At 36.3% G+C, this 23,983-nt stretch overlaps 1 protein-coding gene across 1 annotated transcript in view; it reads left to right on the forward strand.

The window, feature by feature from the left end:
• Window positions 1-23,983, forward strand: part of myo15aa (myosin XVAa) — a 62,197-nt gene that overhangs the window by 19,308 nt on the left and 18,906 nt on the right. The window contains exons 7-34 of the mRNA XM_073833251.1: window positions 554-657; window positions 861-924; window positions 1,032-1,145; window positions 1,227-1,388; window positions 1,501-1,614; window positions 6,724-6,782; window positions 11,455-11,578; window positions 11,692-11,787; window positions 11,872-12,003; window positions 12,114-12,239; window positions 12,738-12,815; window positions 12,894-13,048; window positions 13,161-13,206; window positions 13,303-13,427; window positions 14,017-14,134; window positions 14,976-15,151; window positions 15,235-15,319; window positions 15,408-15,461; window positions 15,616-15,697; window positions 17,206-17,336; window positions 17,424-17,519; window positions 17,763-17,998; window positions 18,085-18,263; window positions 20,332-20,404; window positions 20,681-20,872; window positions 21,389-21,495; window positions 21,608-21,696; window positions 23,542-23,665. Of these exons, the coding sequence (XP_073689352.1) occupies window positions 554-657; window positions 861-924; window positions 1,032-1,145; window positions 1,227-1,388; window positions 1,501-1,614; window positions 6,724-6,782; window positions 11,455-11,578; window positions 11,692-11,787; window positions 11,872-12,003; window positions 12,114-12,239; window positions 12,738-12,815; window positions 12,894-13,048; window positions 13,161-13,206; window positions 13,303-13,427; window positions 14,017-14,134; window positions 14,976-15,151; window positions 15,235-15,319; window positions 15,408-15,461; window positions 15,616-15,697; window positions 17,206-17,336; window positions 17,424-17,519; window positions 17,763-17,998; window positions 18,085-18,263; window positions 20,332-20,404; window positions 20,681-20,872; window positions 21,389-21,495; window positions 21,608-21,696; window positions 23,542-23,665 (3,241 nt within the window). The remainder of the gene's footprint in view (window positions 1-553; window positions 658-860; window positions 925-1,031; window positions 1,146-1,226; window positions 1,389-1,500; window positions 1,615-6,723; window positions 6,783-11,454; window positions 11,579-11,691; window positions 11,788-11,871; window positions 12,004-12,113; window positions 12,240-12,737; window positions 12,816-12,893; window positions 13,049-13,160; window positions 13,207-13,302; window positions 13,428-14,016; window positions 14,135-14,975; window positions 15,152-15,234; window positions 15,320-15,407; window positions 15,462-15,615; window positions 15,698-17,205; window positions 17,337-17,423; window positions 17,520-17,762; window positions 17,999-18,084; window positions 18,264-20,331; window positions 20,405-20,680; window positions 20,873-21,388; window positions 21,496-21,607; window positions 21,697-23,541; window positions 23,666-23,983) is intronic.

Raw genomic sequence — 23,983 nt, forward strand, 5'->3', positions numbered from 1 at the left:
ATATAAAAACTACAGTGGAACAAATAAATAAGAAATGCGACATACATAGTATAAATTATTAAAATGTATAAAAAAAACTACATATTCTTTCTGTGTAAATTAAATATATTTCTTCTTAAAGTTACAAAAGTGATTTAGTAGTGGAAGATTTTTTCTCTTTTGTTGTTTAATCAACATGAATGACAGACAGCAGGAATATTAGACTGCTATCACTTTAAGACCTGCCTGGATCCAATATACTGTTACACATGTGTTTTCTTTCTCAGCTGTTTGCTTTCACGTAAGACCTAAATTATTGTATTTACGAGGATACTTGCAAAGAATGGCATTTTGACATATACAAGTGTTTGTATTTAACTGTCCAAGGCCTATAAAGCAGCATAAATAACTTACGCTTATAGCAAAACGAGTTCTCTTTTTCTGTATATCGCACACCCCTAGTTTTAAGTATTTTAGATAGTTTAACAAGATATTCATTTGCAGTGTTGTACAAATCACAGCAGTTTATTGCCACATCCTTCACACAATTATATATTTATGTCTTAATCTGCAGATTCTTGAAGCAACTCCTCTTTTAGAGTCTTTTGGAAATGCCAAAACCGTACGGAACGACAACTCCAGTCGATTTGGAAAATACATGGAAATATTTATGGAAGAGTAAGTTCATCAATATCAAGTCTCTTTACTGTGTTATGGATACACGTATTAAGAGGAAGCACTTCTTTGGAGTACCTTTACAACAGAAAGAGGATAACAGGGTCAAGATTAACACGATGCTAGTTAAAATACCTATGTTGGCGTACATGGGTTAAGTTGCAAATTAAGTATTAATGCGAGTCTGATTTTTCTGCTCCAAACAGAGGGGTAATCAGCGGTGCCATAACCTCACAGTATCTACTTGAAAAGTCCAGGATTGTGTTTCAGGTATTCTTCTTAATGCTCATGTGGACATTTAAATGCTCATTAAGTAAACAAATTCTTTACAGAAATCTGTAATGTTCATTTTTTGATTTCTGATTTTGATCTCGTAGGCCAAAGATGAAAGAAACTATCACATTTTTTATGAGATGCTTGCAGGCCTTCCTTCACAGCAGAAACAGTCTTTATACCTTCAAGATGCAGAGACGTATTATTACCTCAATCAGGTGAGGCCATGGTTTAATCATCTAGAGATCATTATAGCAATAAAAGCCTGAAAAATGAATGGATGTCTTTTTGGTTGCAAGGGTGGAGACTGTGAGATTGTTGGCAAAAATGATGGGGAGGACTTCCGCAGGCTCCTCAGCGCCATGGAAATACTTCACTTCAGTGCCGAAGACCAGAGCAGTATCTTCAGGATCCTGTCTTCCATCCTCCACTTAGGAAATGTCTTCTTCGAGAGATATGAGGTACAGTGAAACTCAATCAAATGTATCCTCCTTACTTGGATTTCCCTCTTGTTGCTGTGCTATGATGCTCTTTTTCAGTGGAACCAGTTTCATTTACTCCATATCTTGGCAGACTGAATCTCAGGAAGTGGCATCAGTTGTGAGTGCTCAGGAGATCCGAGTGGTGGCTGAAATTCTGCAGATTTCCCCAGAAGGTCTACAGAAGTCCATTACTTACAAAGTCACGGTAAGAAAAAACTGCTTGATAATGTGTTTAATACTAAACAAAACATTATCACCTGTTACATAAAACAGATTTAGTTTCTATTTTTAAATGTGCTTTTATTGTCATTTCTGCGTGCTATCCATTCGTCCTTGTCACTAAAAAACAGTTGAAGTCAAAAGTTTACACACACCTTGCAGAATCTGCAAAATGTTAATTATTTTACCAAAATAAGAGGGATCATACAAAATGAATGCATGTTATTTTTAATTTAGCACCTACCTGAATAAGACATTTCATGTAAAAGACGTTTACATATATTTTTTTTGGTTTAGTGATAGTAGTTCATGAGTCCCTTGTTTGTGCTGAACAGTTAAACTGCCTGCTTTTCTTCAGAAAAATCCTTCAGGTCTCACAAATTCTTTGGTTTTTCAGCATTTTTGTGTATTTGAACCCTTTCCAGCAATGACTGTATGATTTTGAGATCCATCTTTTCACACTGAGGACCAGTGTTGTTTTCGTCAACGATGACGATGACGAAATCATTTCGTTGACGCCACTTTTTTTCATGACGATAACGAGACGATGACAAGATAAAAATGGCTCTTTGATGACTAAAACATGACGAGACGTGTGTGAGTTTTCGTTGACGAGACGAGAATAGACGAAAATGTTAGTGGGTGGTCCGTCAGATGTTTAAAATGCATGACATTTCTGCTTATTGTGCATGCCAATTAAAACCTAAAACGTATCTGCCGCTTAATTAGCATTAAATACTCTTTGCCATACTAGTATGGCAAGCCGTTTTAGCATTCCATCCTTGTTTGTCTTTTATGTTTTAAAACATTCCTTCATTATCGTAATTATTGGTGAAAATAGTCGATCCGGAAGCTCACAATGTGTTGAACTATAGATCTGCTATTTTCAGAACTTATAAGTATACACTACCCAACAGCAAAATACTTACTGACCTACATTAATTTGTTAAAAGACTACTTTTTCCCCTTTTTGACTAAAACTAGACTAAAACCTTTTTGACTTTTCGTCGACTAAAATTATACTAAAACTATCACATATAGAAGTGACTAAAATTTGACTAAAACTAATAAGCATTTTAGTCCAAAAGACTAAGACTAAGACTAAATCTAAGATGGTTGTCAAAAACAACACTGCTGAGGACAACTGAGAGACTATTACAGAAAGTTTAAACACTCAAAGATGCTCCAGAAGAAAATATGATGCATTAAGAGCCAGGGGGTGAAAACATTTTTAATTTAAAGATCAGGGTAAATTTAACTTATTTTGTCTTCTGGGAAACATATAAGTATCTTCTGTAGCTTCTGAAGGGCAGTACTAAATGAAAATAAATATGATATTTAGGCAAAATAAGAAAAATGTACATTCTCCATTCTGTTCAAAAGTTTTCACCCCCGACTCTTCATGCGTGGTTTTTCATTCTGAAGCATCAGTGAGAATTTGAACCTTCTGTAATAGTTGCATATGAGTCCCTCAGTTGTCCTCAGTGTGAAATGATAGATCTCAAAATCAAGGGTTCAAATGCACAAAAATGCTGAAAAACATTTTAAAAAATGTGCGAACTGAAGGATTTTTCTGAAGAACAGCTGGGAGTTTGACTGTTCAGGATAAGTCTAAATATTTTTGCAGCCACTGCATATTGTGTTTCACATGAACTGACACTGTTTGAGATAGACTAGACTCAAGGTTATTAACAGGAAGAGTCAGTGACTCACCTCTAGACCTTACATGACCTCCAGTTAGACCTTATGTCAAGGTCCCATGCCAAGTATCAACAAACTGTTAGTGAAGGATTCATCATTACATCATTTTCTCTAAATCATTTTTCTTGGAAACACAGTCATCCCAATGTCAAGACTGTTTAATCTGATAGCAAGCGCAAGGCACCAGAAGAAAGCCGCAAATGGTGCGTATAAGCCCCAAATCCCTCAGATAGTATAACGCGCCAAGTTGATTATGGCAGGGCAGCAGGCCAGTATCACTGTGGTAACAAGTGTAACCCAGTCAGGGAAAACCCTGAGCAGAAACACATCAAGAGGCCAGGATGCCATATCAGCCTCCCATCATAGACCGTGTTACAGTCTTAAGTGTGTAGCAAATACCATCCAACCCTCTGCAGGGGTGCCACCAAGAGGTCTGACGCAGTATTAACCCTGCTTAACTAGCCCACTACAAACACATTCAAAACCTGAAAAGCTGTTCTACTATGAATACACTATGATCTAAAGGACTGCGTAATAACATTTACTTTCTAGAGTGCAACAGCGCTCACTCACTTTTAGCAGCCTTTGTTTTTCCCATTCACTTTTTTCCCATAAGGGTTTTTAACAAGGCTTTGTTGTAAGTTACATAAGTTACATTGATGAAAGTTCTAAGCCAGGAAATGGGTCAAAAAAGACAAAAGTATAAGACTTTGTAGTAAATAGCTTTAATGAAGAAAAAATACAATCCCTTGAGGTATTGTGTATGACATAATCAAATTAAAAATAATGAAGAATACACTGCCATTCAAAAGTTTGGAATCAGTAAGATTTTAATGTTTTTAAAGAAGTTTCTTGTGCTCATCATGGCGGTATCTATTTGATCAAAAATATGATACAGGAATTTTTTTTTGTGTGTGAAATATTAAAATAGTAATTTAAAATAGTTTTCTATTTTAATATACTTTAAAATATAATTTATTCATTCATCATTACTCCAGGCTTCAGTGTCACATGATCCTTCAGAAATCATTGTAATATGATTTATTGTCAGTGTTGGAAACAGTTGTGCTGTTTAATATTTTTGAGACCTGTGATACTTTTTTCAGGATTCTTTGATGAATAAAAAATTTAAAAGAACATTGTTTATTCAAAATAGAAATTTTATGTTGCAATATACACTACTATTCAAAAGTTTGTGGTCAGTACATTTCTTTTTTTGTTTTTTTAAAGAAATTAATGTTTTTATTTAGCAAGGGTATGTTAAATAGATTAAAAGTGGTAGTAAAGACTTATATTGTTAGAAAAGATTTCTATTTTAAAATAAATGCTGTTCCTTTTAAGTTTTAATTTGAACTTTTTCAGTTTTAACACTGATAGTAAATCATCATATCAGAATGATTTCTGAAGGATCATGTGACACTGAAAACTGGAGTACTGAAAATTCAGTGCTGCATTACAGAAATAAATTATAATTTAAAGTGTATTAAAATAGGAAACCAATATTATAGATTGCAATAATAATTTACAATATTACTGTTTTTCTTCTGTATTCTTGATCAAATAAATATAGCCTTGATAAGCATAAGAGACTCCATTAAAAACATTGAAAATCGTATTGTTCCCAAACTTACATTGTACATTCATTGCAAAATATGCATATTATGCATACAAATATTTAAATACTTTGAGAGTGTATGGAAACTGACTCATCATTAGTCATTTGTAGCGCTTCATGGGAGTGGGTGGCTGCTAAAGAGTTTTTGGTGCAATTTGCTTGTCTCTGATTGGTGGAAATTTCTCTGAAGAATCATGGGTAATGTAATTTTACACCAGAAATTCTATGTTAAAATAATGTGGATATTGATGAACAACTTTGTAAGTCATAGTATGTCTGTTATTAAATGTTTATAAATTATCAATAAAAATCAATTCCCAACATCTTAGTATAGATCTAGTATATGGTTTAATTATGGTATTAACCAACCGGGGCTAACTTAACCATGCTAACTAGCCAAACCTCAATCTTCTGCATTAGACAATTTATACCACTGGTTGAGCAAATGACACAGTCATGCTGATCGAGATCCTCAGAAAAAAACGAGCAATGATATGACAAAGATATTGTGAATGAGGGATGAAGACAATATTTGAACTGTTTACAAGAATTATATAACAATGTAATGATAGATAGCAGCTACAATTACATACTACATACAGTGTATATGCTCCTATTTCAGTCTAATTATTTATATTAATTCATGAAAAGACAAGGCCTAACAGTAAAACATCTCAGATGTGTCAGTTAAAACAAACTTAAAACAAGCTTATTCAAATGACTGTTCCTATTCAAACCTGTGATATGTTTGAAACTGTCCAAACTTCCACGCCAACAAAAGGAAAAGTCTTTATAGTTCCAGCATTCCTTGTCCAGGATAGTTTCTGGAAATGAAGAAGCATCCAGAGCAAGATGTTTCCTTATGAACTCCCAAATATTTCCATTCCACATATTTTCCACCTGAGGTATCAGGAGTTGATTCCTCGACCTTCCTCTGATGGAGACCATCAACATATCCGTATTCTGTTTCAGCATCTTTCCTCACATCGGAGCCACATCAGTTCCTGAATTCAGATGTATCATCGAAAAACCTTTCATATGATCCTTCACACAGCATCTTGTTTCAGATCAGTTGGTCTTGGATAGAGCCAGTGCTCATCAATGTTCACAATCTTATTGCCATGTTGAAATGTGCAAAGTCATTTAGACTGCTACTCATCATGGCTGCTGCTGTGACACCTCTGAAGGTTCTTCAAAGTAATTTAGCTAATTCTTTTCATTAGAGAATCAGGTACTTCCTATGTAACAGGAGAGGACCATACTCAAAGCCATTTCGCTTTGTCCAACTGAATTGCACGGTGATCTCATTCTACCAGGCTTTTCTTATCTGATGGAACTATTAAAGCCCTGCTTTCAGACATCGACACCAGAATTGTATCCTGCTAAGAGACAGATATATCCAAGTAAAGTGAACGAGAAGGGGAATTCTTCTACCACAACGTTAAACTATTTAAGGAAAGATTTTTTATTTAAAGGCCTTAATGTCATCAGTTGAAAGGGATTAGTATTGTCTTGCCACAGATGCCAGGATGTGTTTACATCTACCGACACTAATGCTGTAGTCTGGGCCTCTTAAAGGCCATATCAGTTTCACCTGTCTACTGATAGTGTCTTAGCAACATTTCATCTAAAAGAAATCAGTAGCAAGTGAATTAAACTGGTTTGCAATAAAAGTGGCATGTTTTAATATAATGCAACATTTATGTTGACCCCTTTCAGGAACGTTATGATTATATTTATGTAAGTATTTATGATTATTCTGTACCTTTGTTTTTACAGGAAACAATGAGGGAAAAGATCTTCACTCCCTTGACTGTTGAGAGTGCAATTGATGCCAGGTAGAAAAACTCATATTTATTCACTTATATATTGCTATATGTATGTATGCATAATATATATATATATATATATATATAGAGAGAGAGAGAGAGAGAGAGAGAGAGAGAGAGAAAGAGAGAGAGAGAGAGAGAGAGAGAGAGAGAGAGAGAGAGAGAGAGAGAGATACAGGTGCTGGTCATATAATTAGAATATCTTCAAAAAGTTGATTTATTTCAATAATTCCATTCAAGAAGTGAAACTTGTATAATGTATTTTTTTAGAAATTCATTCCACACAGACTGATATATTTCAAGTGTTTATTTCTTTTAATTTTGATGATTATAACTGACAACTAATGAAAACCCCAATTCAGTATCTCAAAAAATTAGAATATTACTTAAGACCAATACAAAGAAAGGATTTTTAGGAACCTTGGCCAACTGAAAAGTATGAACATGAAAAGTATGAGCATGTACAGCACTCAATACTTAGTTGGGCATGGCACCCCAAACCATCACTGACTGTGGAAACTTTACACTGGACCTCAAGCAACGTGGATTCTGTGCCTCTCCTCTCTTCCTCCAGACTCTGGGACCCTGATTTCCAAAGGAAATGCAAAATGTACTTTCATCAGGGAACACAACTTTGGACCACTCAGCAGCAGTCCAGTCCTTTTTGTCTTTAGCCCAGGCGAGACGCTTCTGACACTGTCTGTTGTTCAAGAGTGGCTTGACACAAGGAATGCGACAGCTGAAACCCATGTCTTGCATACGTCTGTGCGTAGTGGTTCTTGAAACACTGACTCCAGCTGCAGTCACTGCACGTCTTTTGGACAACTGTCAAATCAGCAGTCTCCCCCATGATTGTGTAGCCTTCAGAACTAGACTGAGAGACCATTTAAAGGTCTTTGCAGGTGTTTTGAGTTAATTAGCTGATTATAGTGTGGCACCAGGTGTCTTCAATACTGAAACTTTTCACAATATTCAAATTTTCTGAGATACTGAATTGGGGTTTTCATTAGTTGTCAGTTATAATCATCAAAATTAAAAGAAATAAACACTTGAAATATATCAGTCTGTGTGGAATGAATGTATAAATTATGTAAGTTTCACTTCTTGAATGGAATTAGTGAAATAAATCAACTTTTTGAAGATATTCTAATTATATTCTAATTATATGACCAGCACCTGTATATATATATATATATATATATATATATATACAGGTGCTGGTCCACAAAAACAATTATAAGTAGCACTGGTATATTGTTGCAGTAGCCAACAACACATTTTTCTTCTATGACAAAAATCATTTGGATAGTAAGTAAAGATCATGTTCCATGAAGATATTTTCTAAATTTCCTACCATAAATATAAATAAACTTAATTTTTGATTAGTAATATGCATTGCTAAGAACTTCATTTGGAGAACTTTAAAGGCGATTTTCTCAATATTTAGATTTTTTTTGCACCCTCTGATTCCAGATTCAAATAGTTGTATCTCAGCCAAATATTGTCCTATCACAACAAACCATACATCAATGGAAATCTTATGTATTCAGCTTTTAGATGTACAAACCCTGCTGAAAAAAAAACAGCGTATGCTGGTTAGGTATGTTTTGGTGCTGGGATGCTGGTCTTAGCTGGTTTATACTGGTCCTTGACCAGCAACATGACCAGCATAAACCAGCAAAGGACCAGCATTAACCAGCTAAAACCAGCATTAACCAGCAAAGGACCAGCATTAACCAGCAAAGGACCAGCATTAACCAGCTAAAACCAGCATTAACCAGCAAAGGACCAGCATTAACCAGCAAAGGACCAGCATAAACCAGCAAAGGACCAGCATAAACCAGCAAAGGACCAGCATAAACCAGCAAAGGGCCAGCATAAACCAGCAAAGGACCAGCATAAACCAGCAAAGGACCAGCATTAACCAGCTAAAACCAGCATTAACCAGCAAAGGACCAGCATTAACCAGCAAAGGACCAGCATTAACCAGCAAAGGACCAGCATAAACCAGCAAAGGACCAGCATAAACCAACAAAGGACCAGCATAAACCAGCAAAGGACCAGCATAAACCAGCAAAGGACCAGCATTAACCAGCTAAGGACCAGCATAAACCAGCAAAGGACCAGCATTAACCAGCTAAGGACCAGCATTAACCAGCAAAGGACCAGCATTAACCAGCAAAGGACCAGCATAAACCAGCAAAGGACCAGCATAAACCAGCAAAGGACCAGCATTAACCAGCTAAGGACCAGCATAAACCAGCAAAGGACCAGCATTAACCAGCAAAGGACCAGCATAAACCAGCAAAGGACCAGCATTAACCAGCAAAGGACCAGCATTAACCAGCAAAGGACCAGCATTAACCAGCAAAGGACCAGCATAAACCAGCAAAGGACCAGCATTAACCAGCAAAGGACCAGCATAAACCAGCAAAGGACCAGCATTAACCAGCAAAGGACCAGCATAAACCAGCAAAGGACCAGCATTAACCAGCAAAGGACCAGCATTAACCAGCAAAGGACCAGCATAAACCAGCAAAGGACCAGCATTAACCAGCAAAGGACCAGCATTAACCAGCAAAGGACCAGCATAAACCAGCAAAGGACCAGCATTAACCAGCAAAGGACCAGCATAAACCAGCAAAGGACCAGCATAAACCAGCAAAGGACCAGCATTAACCAGCTAAGGACCAGCATTAACCAGCTAAGGACCAGCATTAACCAGCTAAGGACCAGCATTAACCAGCAAAGGACCAGCATTAACCAGCAAAGGACCAGCATTAACCAGCAAAGGACCAGCATAAACCAGCAAAGGACCAGCATAAACCAGCAAAGGACCAGCATTAACCAGCTAAGGACCAGCATTAACCAGCTAAGGACCAGCATTAACCAGCTAAGGACCAGCATTAACCAGCAAAGGACCAGCATTAACCAGCTAAAACCAGCATCCCAGCACCAAAACATACCTAACAGCATATGCTGTTTTCTTCAGCAAGGAACCTCAATTTCAAAAATTTGGCCCTTATGAGGGGTTTTGTGGTCCAGTTTCACATACAGTAGTCAACATTCGAAGTGGATCAAAAAAGTTCACCAAAAGTTGTCCTAAGATAAGAACGGGTATTCTTTTTGGTTTTAGAACAAATTTGATGAAAGGTTTTGATCCACTTCGAATGTTGACTACTGTATATGTCTATGGGCGAGACTTCCTGTTCATTAGCTGTTATAAAGAAATAAGTAGGGGAATAACAACATGCAGTAAAACTGTTTGCACTACAAACCACTGTGATCATAATTAAGATAATACATTTAAATAATATGGTAAGATACACCAATTTTCAATATCTAGCAGCAAAACAAGCTGTTTTGTACAGCTAAAAACAGCTGGACGCAGAGCCAGACCCTTTTTTTACAAGTTGTAGCTCTCAGATAATTCCCAGTTTATCAGGTGTAATTACAAGTTCTGTGAGGTCATGAACCTTTTTTCACAAGTTGGAATCTCGTAATTATGATAATTACGACATGGCATAAAGTCTGTCGCACTTTCAATCATTGAAGAAAATTATTGACAGGCAGAAATCCCTTTACTATAGCCTTCAAATTTGCTACATCTGACTACTGTTCGTTTTATTTTTTACAGAGATTATAGGCCTGTCACAGATATTGTTGTGATATGACTTAAATGTCAATTATATATTTCAGTACTACACAATCCCACAAAGTTGTTTGCACCACGCTCTTCAGTAGTTTGATCTTTCGTTTAGGTGTGTCAATCCATTAAATCACCTTTCTACAAAACCATGATTCGCACTCACATAAAAGCGTCCTCTCTTTTTGTTTTATTATCCATTTATCATATATTTCAGTAAATATGAGAATTTTCTGCATAAAATTGCATAAAATGCAAGGCACTCTTCCAAGAATTCAATACAAATAAAAAAGAATGCAATTTATAGCAAAAGATGTTTAATAAAAAATACAAGGGTTAATGAATTAAAGGAGAAGTTCACTTCCAGAATGAACATTTCCTGATAATTTACTCACCCCCATGTGATCCAAGATGTTCATGTCTTTCTTTCTTCAGTCACTAAGAAATTAATTTTTTTGAGGAAAACATTCAAGGATTTTTCTCCATTAGGTGGACTTTAATGGGAATCAATGGGTTGAAGGTCCAAATTGCGGTTTCAGTGCAGCTTCAAAGTAATGTTTGCATTTGACCTCAAACATTACTTAACCACGAATGTGCAAAGAAAGTCAAACGCCCTTGATGTTACATGATTTTGAAGTTGGAGAAAAAGTTTTTTGCCCTACCCTATCTTTTTAAAGAGAAGTACACAGATGAAGAATTAACTGTGCGTGACCTTTCCAACATGATAACGTAATTGTGTAAAGACGCGCATGCACATTGCAGAGCTAGTGCAAGACAAGCATTTGTAGTTAAAAAGTATAGAAATTTATGTTTTTTAAGAAAACGGCCGACCGTTTCGCTAGATAAGACCGTTATTCCCCAGCTGGCTGGGATCATGTAGAGCCCTTTGAAGCTGCATATAAACTGCTATTTGGAGAGCTTCATCCTTATATAGATGAAATGGAAAAACTGCATGTAGGGCTCTTCAGATTTTACTGTCTAACTACTGAGCACTGAGGTAATCAAATTATGGTAATTTTCCCTCTCGAACAACAGAGACGCAGTTGCCAAGATCCTGTATTCCCTTCTGTTCAGCTGGCTAACAGACAGAATAAATAGGCAGGTTTATCCTCGGAATGAAGCACTTTCTATCTCCATCCTTGATATCTATGGATTTGAGGTATGCCTCTGTAACTTGTTTTGCTCACCACAGTACAAGGGTTTGCTAATACTCTACATTGCTGTAAAACTTAGATTTCATTCGACTGAATCCCACTGTTTTGTGCTTTGTAGGACCTCACCTTCAACAGCTTTGAACAGCTTTGCATAAATTATGCAAATGAGTACCTTCAGTTCTTTTTCAACAGGGTCATTTTCAAAGAGGAACAAGTAAGCTGTAATCCTCTGAGAACTGTAGATGAGTAAATAGCAGTGGTGTTAATCTAAAAAATGATTTTCTTTTGAATATCTAAGGATGAATATAACAGGGAGCAAATCAACTGGGAAGATGTGCCGTTCTCTGACAACCAGGCCTGCCTCGACCTCATTGCAGCAAAGCCACATGGGATACTCCGAATTCTTGACGATCAAAGCGGGTTTCCACAGGTGTCATTTCTTCTTAACGTTCAGTGTTCTTGTTAGCGTGTATCTATTCATCGCTACTAGTTTGCATAATTGCATTTTAATTAACCGCCTTTTGAATGAATGTCCTCCAGGCTACAGACCATACCTTCCTTCAGAAATGTCACTATCACCATGGCAACAATCCACTGTATTCCAAGCCAAAAATGCCTCTCCCTGAATTTACTATCAAGCATTATGCTGGGAAGGTCACTTATCAGGTGCATTTAAACTACTTGCCTTGAACTAATATGTGACCCTGGATCACAAAACCAGTCATATGGGTCATTTTTTTAAAATGAGAAGCAAAATAAATAAGCTTTCCATTGATGTATGGTTTGTTAGGATAGGACAATATTTGGCCAAGATACAACTAGTTGAAAATCTGGAATCTGAGGGTGCAAAATCAACTAAATACTAAGAAAGTTGTCCAAATTAACTTCTTAGCAATGCATATTACTAATCAAAAATGAAGTTTTGATATATTTATGGTAGGAAATTTACAAAATATCTTCATGGAACATGATCTTTACCTAATACCTAATGATTTTTAGCGTAAAAGAAAAATCGATCATTTTGATCCATATAATGCATTGTATTGCTACAAATATACCCATGTTACTTATGACTGGTTTTGTGGTCCAGGGTCACATATTTGAATAATTTCCTACTAAAGTATTAGTAAAGAAATGGGCCAAACTTTCTATGATGCTCCACAGGTTCATAAATTTCTGGATAAGAATTACGATCAAGTTCGGCAAGATGTTCTTGACCTTTTTATTCAGAGCAAAAACAAGGTAAGAGAAATGATTTAGCCACCATTAGCCAAGAATAAATGACCCTAATAAATCTCACTTATCTCACTGTGGTTTTAGATGGTTGCATATCTCTTTATGAGCTATGCTGAGACCCTCAACCAACAGAAATCCTACATTGGGAAAAACAGCACGGTAACACGGCGCCATCAGCCCTCAACGGTGGCGGCCAAGTTCCAACAATCCCTTATGGAGCTTATTGAAAAGATGGAGAGGTAGACCACCTAAATTGTGCATTACGTTGTCTGCATGAATCTTCTTGTCGTTGATTGGCTTCAGACCCATGTAAGTTTTTTATCACCAAGTACTTCTATTTTGTACTAACAGAGCCAACCCATATTTTGTGAGGTGCATAAAGCCAAACCAAAACAAGGTAAGAAACAGGAGTCACTGGGTTCAAAGGTATTAAGCTATTTGCGTCTTGGCTAGAATTGAAATTGATTGAGAGAGTGTGTGTGTAACCCTGCAGGAGCCCGGTGTGTTTGACATGGAGCTGGTCAGTGCCCAACTTAACTATTCTGGGGTTTTGGAAACAATTCGGATCAGGAGAGAGGGTTATCCGATCAGAATGCCATTCGATGTCTTCCTTTTCAGGTAAGAACTTAAGGACCAGCTTTATTAAATACACTCAAAAAAATGATTTGTTAGATTTACTTAAAAAGGACTGTTAAATGGTTTCACTCAGTGTTGTTAAGTTGACTGTACAAACACTTGTTAGGTAAAACTGACAAAGTTAATTTTTTGTAGAAACCAAGTTATATTAAGTTGACTGAACAAACACGTAAAGTAAAGTGGACAATTTTAGTTTTTTGTAGAAACCACTCAGTTATATTACGTCCATGAAATTACATGTGTTTTTTAAGTAATGTGAACAAGGCTGTGTAGAGTGAAACTAACAACTGTGAAAGTAAATTTTTTTGAGTGATAGGGTAAATTAGGGCTACAGTGTAATTCCAAAAAAGCGTTGATTGGAGGGGAAAATTCTGCGTGTGATTTACTAACAATCTGCACATTACAGAACTTTATTGTGCGTCTTTAGCAAAATCCTCAAAAAATTTTAACACCAAAAGGTGATTTTCACTGGTGCAAGCTGTTTGTAAATCTAGGCCACAGTTGTCAAACTACGAAGAGACAGTATGACTCAAACTGAATTAATTTTTTTCAATTATTTGGTTGTGTTTAGGTACAAATCCCTGCTAGGCCTCAAGCAGCCTCCTCCTGCCAATGGTGACAACTGTGTCATCATGTTGACGAAGCTTTGTCCTGTTAGACCAGGCACATTTCAAGTTGGTGTCACCAAGGTAAGCATGATTCTGATTAGGCTACTTTTTTCTATTCACCTAGTCTCAGGCTGAATCTAAAATCATATACTTTCCTACTACTGTATACACTCTTAAAAATAAAGGTGCTTTAAAAGGTACTTCACAGCGATGCCATAGAAAAACATTTTTGGTTCCACAAAGAACCATTCAGTCAAAGGTTCTTTAAAGAACTTTTGTGAAACAGAGAGGTTCTTCAGATGTTAAAGATTCTGTATGGAACCATTTAGACAAAAAAGGTTCTTCTATGGCATCGTGAAGCAATTTTATTTTTAAGAGTGTATAGTAGGCATAAACAGTAAGAATAAATGTATAAGGAGTAGTATGTCCAAATTCACAGTATTCACAGTGGGAAAAAAGTCCCTGAATGAGATTCTAAAGTGCACATCTGATGGACACTTTAGTATCCCATGAGCCCATAGTAGATGAGTTATGAATGGCAGTAAAGCAACATAACTGGCACATTAATATAATTAATTCCTGTGATGCAAATCTGAATTTTCATCAGCCATTACTCAAGTCTTAAGTGTCACATGATCCTTCAGAAATCATTCTAATATCAATTTATCATCAACATTGGCAACAGTTGTGCTGCTAAATATTTTTTGGAACCTGTGGTACTTTTTTCAAGATTCTTTAAAAAAATTCTTTAAAAATCTTACTGATCCTAAACTTTGGAACGGCTGTGTACTAAAAGAGTATGCGGTTTTGGATGCAGCCTTAGACTGTCAGACCACCAGCAGGTAGTTCTTGGCACAGATATTTTACATTGTGGACCAGATTTTATAATGGCTGTGTGAACATTGTACATTTTGTTCCTTAGTTGTTCATGAAAGAGGACATTTACTTCTTGCTGGAGAGCAAGAGGGACAGAGTTAGGCATGTAGCTGCCCTGACTCTCCAGCGTTACACCAGGATGTTCTTTGTGAGAAAACGCTATACAGCCTTCCGTATGAAGATCATACGGCTGCAGGCCCACTGCCGAGGCTTTCTCGCAAGGTACAAACTATCGTCTATCACTCCAAAGACTTCTGGCTCCTAGGACCCCTTTTGTAAAACATTATTTTACATTATTTGCACAGGAAACGGTATGTGAAAATGAGAGCCAGCCTGGTGAAATTCCGCTCTCTGATCCATATGTATGTTGATCGCAAGAGATACATTAAGGTAAGAACAATGCACTTTCAGTGTATAGTAATCAGGCTGAGCAACAATCCCACATTTAATAGTTTTACTTTTCTTTCATTTGTTTCAGCTGAGATACGAGGCCAGGAGAAAGGCAGAGGAGGAGCAAAGGAGAATAGAAATGGTTATAATGACATTCACTGTCTAAATGGACCACATTTTAGTCTATTTCTTATACCTACAGTATCTACGGGGAAATATAATGAAATAATTTTCTCTGAAAAGCTTATATTGATCAAAATCTGTTCTGAATATTACACTTCGTACTTCATTTGCAGGAGCTATCTAGACGGGAAGTGGTCAATGTCACTCATCTGGTCATTCCAGCTGAACTTGGAGCATTGCTGCAGGCAGCCGCCGGTACTGCATTTTTTCATGCTAAGATAAATTAAAGGGATAGTTCACACAAAAATGACAATTCTGTCATTAATACTCACCCTCATGCTGTTTCAAACCCAGAAGACCTTCGTTCATCTTTGGAACACAAATTAAGACATTTTTGATCAAATTCAAGAACATTCTGATCCTGCATAGACAGCAATGCAACTGACATGTTCAGGGCCCAGGAAGGTAGTAAGGGCATTGTTAAAATAATCCATGTGACGTCAGTGGTTGAACCTTAATTTTATGAAGCTATGAGAATACTTTTTATGCAGAAAGTAAACAAAAATAACTATTTCAGTGTCAGTCTTTGACGCACATTCACATAGAACGTCCATCTCTCTTAGTTCATCATCTGTATATTCTGGTGCAAATAAGTAAGGCTGAACGAAAATTGCAAAGCATCCTCTCTGTCGAAATTTTCAGACATGTTTATGAAGAAGTTTTATGTCAGAAAGCTCTTGGATTTAATCAAAAATATCTTAATTTGTGTTCCGAAGATGAATGAATGTCTTACGGATTTGAGACAACATGAAGGTTAGTAATTAATGACAGATTTTTGGGGTGAGCTATCTATTTAATATAACATAATATACAGTCAAACCAAAAATTATTCAGACACCAGATATCATTTTATTGATATTTTTTACTAGTGAGTGCAGAATACTATAGTTAATTTATGTAAGTGAGTATAGCAAAATAAAGCAAACTGTGACATATATTATAAACAAAAATATTCATGCTGTACACTATAAACTACATTTATAAAAATTTGGGACCAAAATTATTCAGACCCTTTGTGTCCCATTTTTAGACCAGAGACTAAACAAAATTAGACATTGCTTGGTAATTGGTCAACAAAGTATTACTAGTTGTATAAATATTGGTATACTAACAGTTTCTGAATTTTTGATTGATTGTAATCCATTACATACCTTTTTATCAAAGTTATCTGACATTATCAAGGTGAATTTGTTCTGCACAATTTAACTCTTGAGTTTTTGTCATATTTTATTACCATTTTCTAAACTATAGTGAATAAACTGTGATAATGTGAAAAATGTTGAAGATGTCTGAATAAATTTTGGTTTGACTGTATATTGAAATATATACATAATGAATTTTCTTTTTTATCAAAGAATCATAAAAAAATGTATCAAGGTTTCCACGTGAAATATGAAACAGCACTGTTTTAAACATTCATAATAAGAAGAAATGCTTCTTTAGCATCAAATCAGATATTAGAATGATTTCTGAAGAATCATGTGACACTGAAGACTGGAGTAATGGCTGCTGAAAATTTAGCTTTGCCAGTAAATTAATTTGTAAAATATATGAAAATAGAAACAGTTATATATATATATATATATATATATATATATATATATATATATATATATATATATATATATTTAATACATACATACATACATATATATAATGTACACTGCTTTAACTTTTCACCTCTTTTGTTTTGTGTTTTTTAGGAGGTAGAGAGCTGCATTCTGATTGCTTGGCTTTAGTTCAGGCTCCCACAGTTCAGGTGGAGTCACAGCTCACACTACCTCTTGACATCAACAACTATACTATCTCCAAATTTGTCCAGGTTCATTTCAAAGTAAGACATGCTTAATTTATTCACAAATTCCTGGACTGACTAATAAACTGTATATTAAGCTGTATGTTTTTTGTGATGAATAAATAGGAAGCAAAGTTTGGAATGTTAACGGCACCTCTGAAGACACCACTAACCCACATTGACGACGATCTTACACACGACGCTCTAGATGTCTTTGTCATGGTATAATGCATTATATTCTGTTGAAAATTTTGCTATTGTCATCTATTATAAATGCAATAGAGTTCAAATGTTAGTTCTGGAAGTGAAAATCCCATTTATTTTCTCCACAGAGAACCAGATTTTTAACAATAACATATAAACCTTTCATGAGCATTAGATTTTTAAGTGAAGATATGTTCTGTTCTAGCCATAAGTCAGTGTGATTTAAAGTTTATTAGCATTGCTATTTCTTTCACTTTGTAGATCTTGCGGTTTATGGGTGATCCACATCTAAACGGTGCTCAGGAGAATTTATTTGGAAACTACATCATCCAGAAGGGGCTTACCAACCCTGGCTTGCGGGATGAAATCTTATGTCAAATTGCCAATCAGGTTTGGAGAAACACCAACCCAGATAACTCAGAGAGAGGCTGGCTGCTGCTGCTAGCCTGCCTGAGTGCATTTGCACCATCAGCCAAAATGGAGAAATACCTTCTGAAGTAAGCAACACACACATATGTTTACATTGAACCTGTCACAAACTACATTTGAGCCTTCATTACGGTTTGGGTTTTGTATGTTTTAGGTTTGTCTCAGATCATGCTTATAATGGATTTAAAGCTGTTGGCCAACACAAGCTCATTCAAGCCATGCAGAAATCCCTGTATGGACCGGAGACAGCGAGGACTTACCCATTGTCCCTGCTGGAATGGACAGCCAATAGGAAGAAAGCAAACATGGTTTTGCAAGTGCACTGTTTTGATGGTGTGTGTCAGTTTCACTCGCACTGTTTGAGTTTCTGCATCCTTGAATCAGTGCTGGCCAGTTAAAGTTAGGGTGGGTTTCATAAAAGAAGCAGTCAAGGTCTAATTCAGTTGCATTTAAAGGGATAGTTCACCCAAAAAATTTAAATCTGTCAGTTATTCACTCTCACATTGTTCCAAACCCGTAAGACTTTTGTTCATCTTCAGAACACAAATTAAGATATTTTTTATGGAATCCAAAAGCTTTCTGGCCTTGTATAGACAGCAACACAACTGACATGTTCAAGTCCCAGAAAAGGTAGTACCATAGATAAAACAGTCCATGTGACATCAGTGGTTCAACTGTAATGTTATAAAGCTACAAGAATAGTATTTATGCACAAAGAAAACAAAAATAACAACATTTTACAGCAATTTCTTATTCGTCTCAGTCTTCAAAGGACCAAAATGCAAAAATAAGAGGGATCATACAAAATGCATGCTATTTTTTTAGTATTGACCTGAATAAGACATTTCACATAAAAGACGTTTACATATAGTCCACAAGAGAAAATAAGAGTTGAATTTTTACACTTGATTCTTAATTATTATTTTTTTGTTTGTTTAGTGATAGTTGTTCATGAGTCTCTTGTTTGTCCTGAACAGTTAAACTGCCCACTGTTCTTCAAAAAAGTCCTTCAGGTCCAGAAGGACTTTGATTTTTCAGCTTTTTTTGTGTATTTGAACCCTTACCAACAATGACTGTATGAATTTGAGATCCATCTTTTTCCATGCATCACATTTTTCTTATTTTGCCTAATATATATAAATTTAGTACTACCCTTGAAGTCTGAATTTTCAAATTCAAAAAGTGTTCTTAATGCATAATTTTTCCTTCTGGAGCATCAGTGAGTGTTTGAACCTTCTGTAATAGTTGCATTTGAGGGCCTCAGTTGTCCTCAGTGTGAAAAGATGGATCTCAAAATCATACAGTCATTGTTGGAAAAGGTTCAAATACACAAAAAAGCTGAAAAACCAAAGTATTTGTGGGACCTGAAGGATTTTTCTGAAGAACAGCAGACAGTTTAACTGTTCAGGACAAACAAGGGTCTCATGAACATCACTATCACTAAACAAAAACAGCTATGAATCATTCAAGTAACAACACAGTATTAAGAATCAAGTGTATGTAAACTTTTGAACAGGGTCATTTTTATTAATTCCACTGGTATTTTCTCTTGTTGACTATATGTAAACATCTTTTATGTGAAATGTCTTCTTCAGGTCAGTACTAGATAAAAAATACCATGCATTTTGGTAAAATAATTAACCTTCTGCAGATTCTGCAAGGTGTATGTAAACTTCTGACATCCATCTTTCTTTGTTCACCGTCGCTATATTCTGGTTCAAATAAGTAAAGCTGGGCAAAAAATTGCAAGTCATCCTTTTTGTCAAAATCTTCAGACATGTTTATGAAGACTATTTTATGTACAGCATGTGCCTTCCTCTGCTTGTCGTAGTACTCTCCTGAAAGCATGGCAAAGACTGACACGCAAGAAATTGTTGAATTAAGTCAATATTTTTGTTTTCTTTGTACAGAAAAAATTCTCGTAGCTTCATAAAATTAAGGTTGAACCACTGATGTCACATGGACTATTTTAACGATGTCCTTACAACCTTTCTAGGCCTTGAACATGATAGTTGATTACATAGCTGACTACCAGCAGGCTTGTTTTAGATTGGTTATGATGGAAGGAAAGCTGCCCGACCAGCTGAAATCAGAATATTTAGAGAAATCCTTGTTTGGAATGAAAGAGATATGCACACTTATATAAGACAAACTAAATAGACAGCTTACAAAACAGTTAAATAAAGCGCTGAAAGGCTCTTCCATCATCATAATCTCCTAAATCTGCCAGACAGATTCCTTTGTTTCTTAAAACCCTCTGGAGACAATGTGTAAAGCGCATCTATATCTGGTGATACCTGATCTGTAGCGCTATACAGAATAGAAACAGACATTTGCGTGTAGTCTTCACTCATTCATGCCTGTCAAACCACAGCTGTTAAACGTCATGTTGTATTGACAGGGACATCTTTCCTTTGCCCTCTGCACTCCTGGACGAGCGGGGAGGAGTTGGCTGGAGATATCCTACAGCATAGGTACACAATCGTATTATTTTCCTTCTCTTGTTCCAATTGTTTTTCTTTGTAATGTCAGACAACACATCTTTTGATTTTGCTCAGTTTCAGCCCCTGTAGGTGTTGTCATGTTAGCATCTATTCATCACAGGGAGCTTTTTAATATGCTGTATGTCATTAGTGCATGGCTCTTTCTTTCGGGCATGTCGGGATATGTACAGTCTATAATGAGGCCTTCATTATCTCTGCCATGTGTAATTTGCCTGAAATGAATAGTCCCATTAATTGGATCCGCAGGGGTGTGACGGAGGCCTGGAAGGGCTGTTCTGTTGTCATGAAGGAGCACGGACAGTGGGCGGAGCTCGCAGGGCACGATTATGTCATGGACTTGATCGCAGACATGGAGTTGATGAGAAATTTTCCCAAGCAAAAGTCCTACTTTATCATCTCCGCTGAGAGTCCCACCAGAACTAGGCCCAATGCCAGCCTGTCAGTATCTATATAATAATCTTGCATGTTAAATGTGCTTTTATTTACATTGGAAATGGGTTATGTGCGCTAATATGATACATGATCATACATATGAATTATATTTTAACAGATCTGTTTTGCATGCAATTTAAAAATCAGTTAAATGTGAGTGTGTAATTTCTGTGGCATTATTTGCTCTGAAATGTTGTTTAGTGCCACTAGATGTGAAATGACAAACTTAACATTTAAAGGGATAGCTCACCCAAAAATAAAAATTCTGTCATCAATTACTCACCCTCATGTCATTCCAAACCCGTAAGACCTTTGATCACCTTTGAACACAAATTAAGATATTTTTGATATTTTTGAATCTGACAGCTTTCTGACCCTGCATAGACAGAATAGCTACAACCATTATATTTAAAAACAGAATTTTCATTTTTGAGTAAACTATCCCTTTAATTTCAGGAAAAATATTTTGCAGTGTTACTGCATTGTTATCTAATATTTTGCCCTCAATATGAACTTTCGCAGGGCTCTGTTTGGAAGCGGATTTGATTCTGATGATGACAGCTCACTTCTGCTCCCTCAGACAATGCCTAGCTCCAGTCTGCCAGATTCAGATGGATATTACAGCCACGGTCAGCTGTTTTTATTTTTTTTATTTATTCAGCTAGTTTTTAAGCTGCTTTTGCGTATCCCATACAAGACACATTGCATGATTTCAGTTTTTTTCCCACTTTTTTCCCTCAGAATCAGACTTCAGCGAAGCACCAACTCAGAAAGGCATGGACAGATATCTTGACAGCCTGTTTGACCCAGTTCTGTCTGATGGCAATGGGGTAAGTGTCTCTTGTGCATCCATGCCTAATTCAGTTAAGTTTAAAGGGGTCATGAACTGCCTTTTTTTATTATTTTGTACTGTTCTCTGAGGTCCACTTATAATGTTAGAAAGATTTTTACTTCAAATAAATCATAATTTAGAAGTAATAGGCTATTTTCTGTCCTCTCATCTGAACGCTCTGTTTGAATAGGTTGGTGGATTGTAGACTCACAAGTAAAGGCCCACTGCTATGATTGGCTATGACAGTTGTATATATTTGACAGCCTACATCCTTCATATATAAACAAACTTGTATAACAGACAAAGTAATGGTGACCATGTAATAAAAACAGTTACTCACACTTTTGTGGTGCGACATTACTGTCGGATCCAATATAGATATTCGACACAGCATCATCTTTTAGTTTTAGTCTTTCTGAAAATCCAGCGTCAAATTGTGCCTTGTTTGTAAATGAATCCGCGGTAAAATGAAGTGAACAAAAGAACAGTGGTCTAGAACTTCATTAAAAATAAAGTTCATCCACTCTTAACTAATGTTAGGATCAGAAGGAAGACAATGCAAAGACTGTAGCTGCATTTCCATTACCCTTCAAATTGCGCAAATTGAAATTGCGAATTGAAAATACGCCTAATGGAAACGCGTCAATTGCACAAAACTCCCATGTTTTTTTTTTTTTTCACAAATTGGCACTGCCCTGCGTCTTGTTGTCTTCTGAGCCATTTTTATCATTTGGTCTTCTGTGTAGACCTGTGTTTACCTCTCTTGGTATTTACACTACATGCGTGAATTGGTGGGCAGGGCTAAACAGGCAGTGATGTAGAAGCAGGCGTTGATCTTTTTCTGTAGAGGTGGTTTATTTTTTATGCTATTGGCTTCAATATATGCTGTTTTTTAACAAGAAACTTTTGAGTTCTGAAAATTACAGGATGTTTTTGATTTCTCAGTTCATGACCCCTTTTAAATGTAATAAAAACTATATTTTTGGAGGTTAAATGCAACTATTTATGGAAGGAAGCTTAAAAATATAACATGAATGCATGAAGAAAACAATTGGCCACTTGATCCTCATAGTGTAAGTGATTGAGTGTATCAAATGTGCTCTATGAGCGCCAGGTCCCCTGCACTGGGGGTGATTAAGTTACCAGTTTACCGTATTTCTCACAGGATTGAGCGTACTTAATTTTTGCCTTTAGCTTTATTATTTTGAGAGAATGATGGTGTTTTTATATATATATGGCATACATGTGATATTTGTAGCAATAGGCAAAAATACATTGTATGGGTCAAAATTATAATTTTTTAATGCCAAAAATCATTAGGATATTAAGTAAAGATCATGTTCCATGAAGATATTTTGTGCATTTCCTACCGTAAATATATCAAAACCTAATTTTTGATTAGTAATATGCATTTCTAGGAATTTCATTTGGACAAATTTAAAGGCAATTTTCTCCGATTTTTTTCAGGTTTTCAAATAGTTGTATCTCGGCCAAATATTGCCCTATCCTATTTAGGAAAATTGATACTTATGACTGGTTTTGTGGTCCAGGGTCACATGTATATATTTGGCAATATATACGTATTCAAAATAAGGATGTGAATTTTTCAGTCAAAAAGGACTAGTTACTTTTAAAATTATTATTTTTGCTCACTTAAAGATCTTAGACTGGTATCCAGACTCATGAGTCTGGCTCTGTTTCATTTGCTCTAGTTAATGGGCCATGCTCCTCTTAGAGAGTATAAGGTACTCCCATGGGGAGATTGATTTCTCGTATGACTGAGCTGGGAATGGTCCAGCCCTGAGTTGAGAGCTTGTTTTGCTTTGCCTTATCTCTTCTGCAGGATTTCGAGAAGTCATCCAGCATGTCCAGCCGTATGAAGGGAGCCGGTGGGATTGGAGGGGAGGATGGTGACATAGAGAAACCCCTCTCCAGCAGGCCTTATCCCCCCAGACTGCAGCCCGGTGGTGAGCTCTGCATCTGTTCTCTTTCTGCTCTCTCCTTACCACGCATCAATTATGCATGGGTACCCTAGGGTCAATTGGTACCTAAAAGCAATCAATTAGCAGATAAACATTCAGACTTGCAAATTATCGTAAACCGCACATTTGCAAATGCTTTGCATGATAAATGATCAAGGTACCATTTAGATTGATTTAATGCTTTGGTGATTTTAAGTGGCTCTTGCTTTTGGTGATTGGTGTTCCTTGGGTCATTCTACAAAATGGGTGCCAGTTGTGTTCCTTATATACGTATGTGTAAAAAAACACACTTAACAATAAATA

This window comes from Garra rufa, chromosome 1 (assembly GCF_049309525.1).
Source record: "Garra rufa chromosome 1, GarRuf1.0, whole genome shotgun sequence".
NCBI classification, from domain to species: domain Eukaryota; kingdom Metazoa; phylum Chordata; class Actinopteri; order Cypriniformes; family Cyprinidae; genus Garra; species Garra rufa.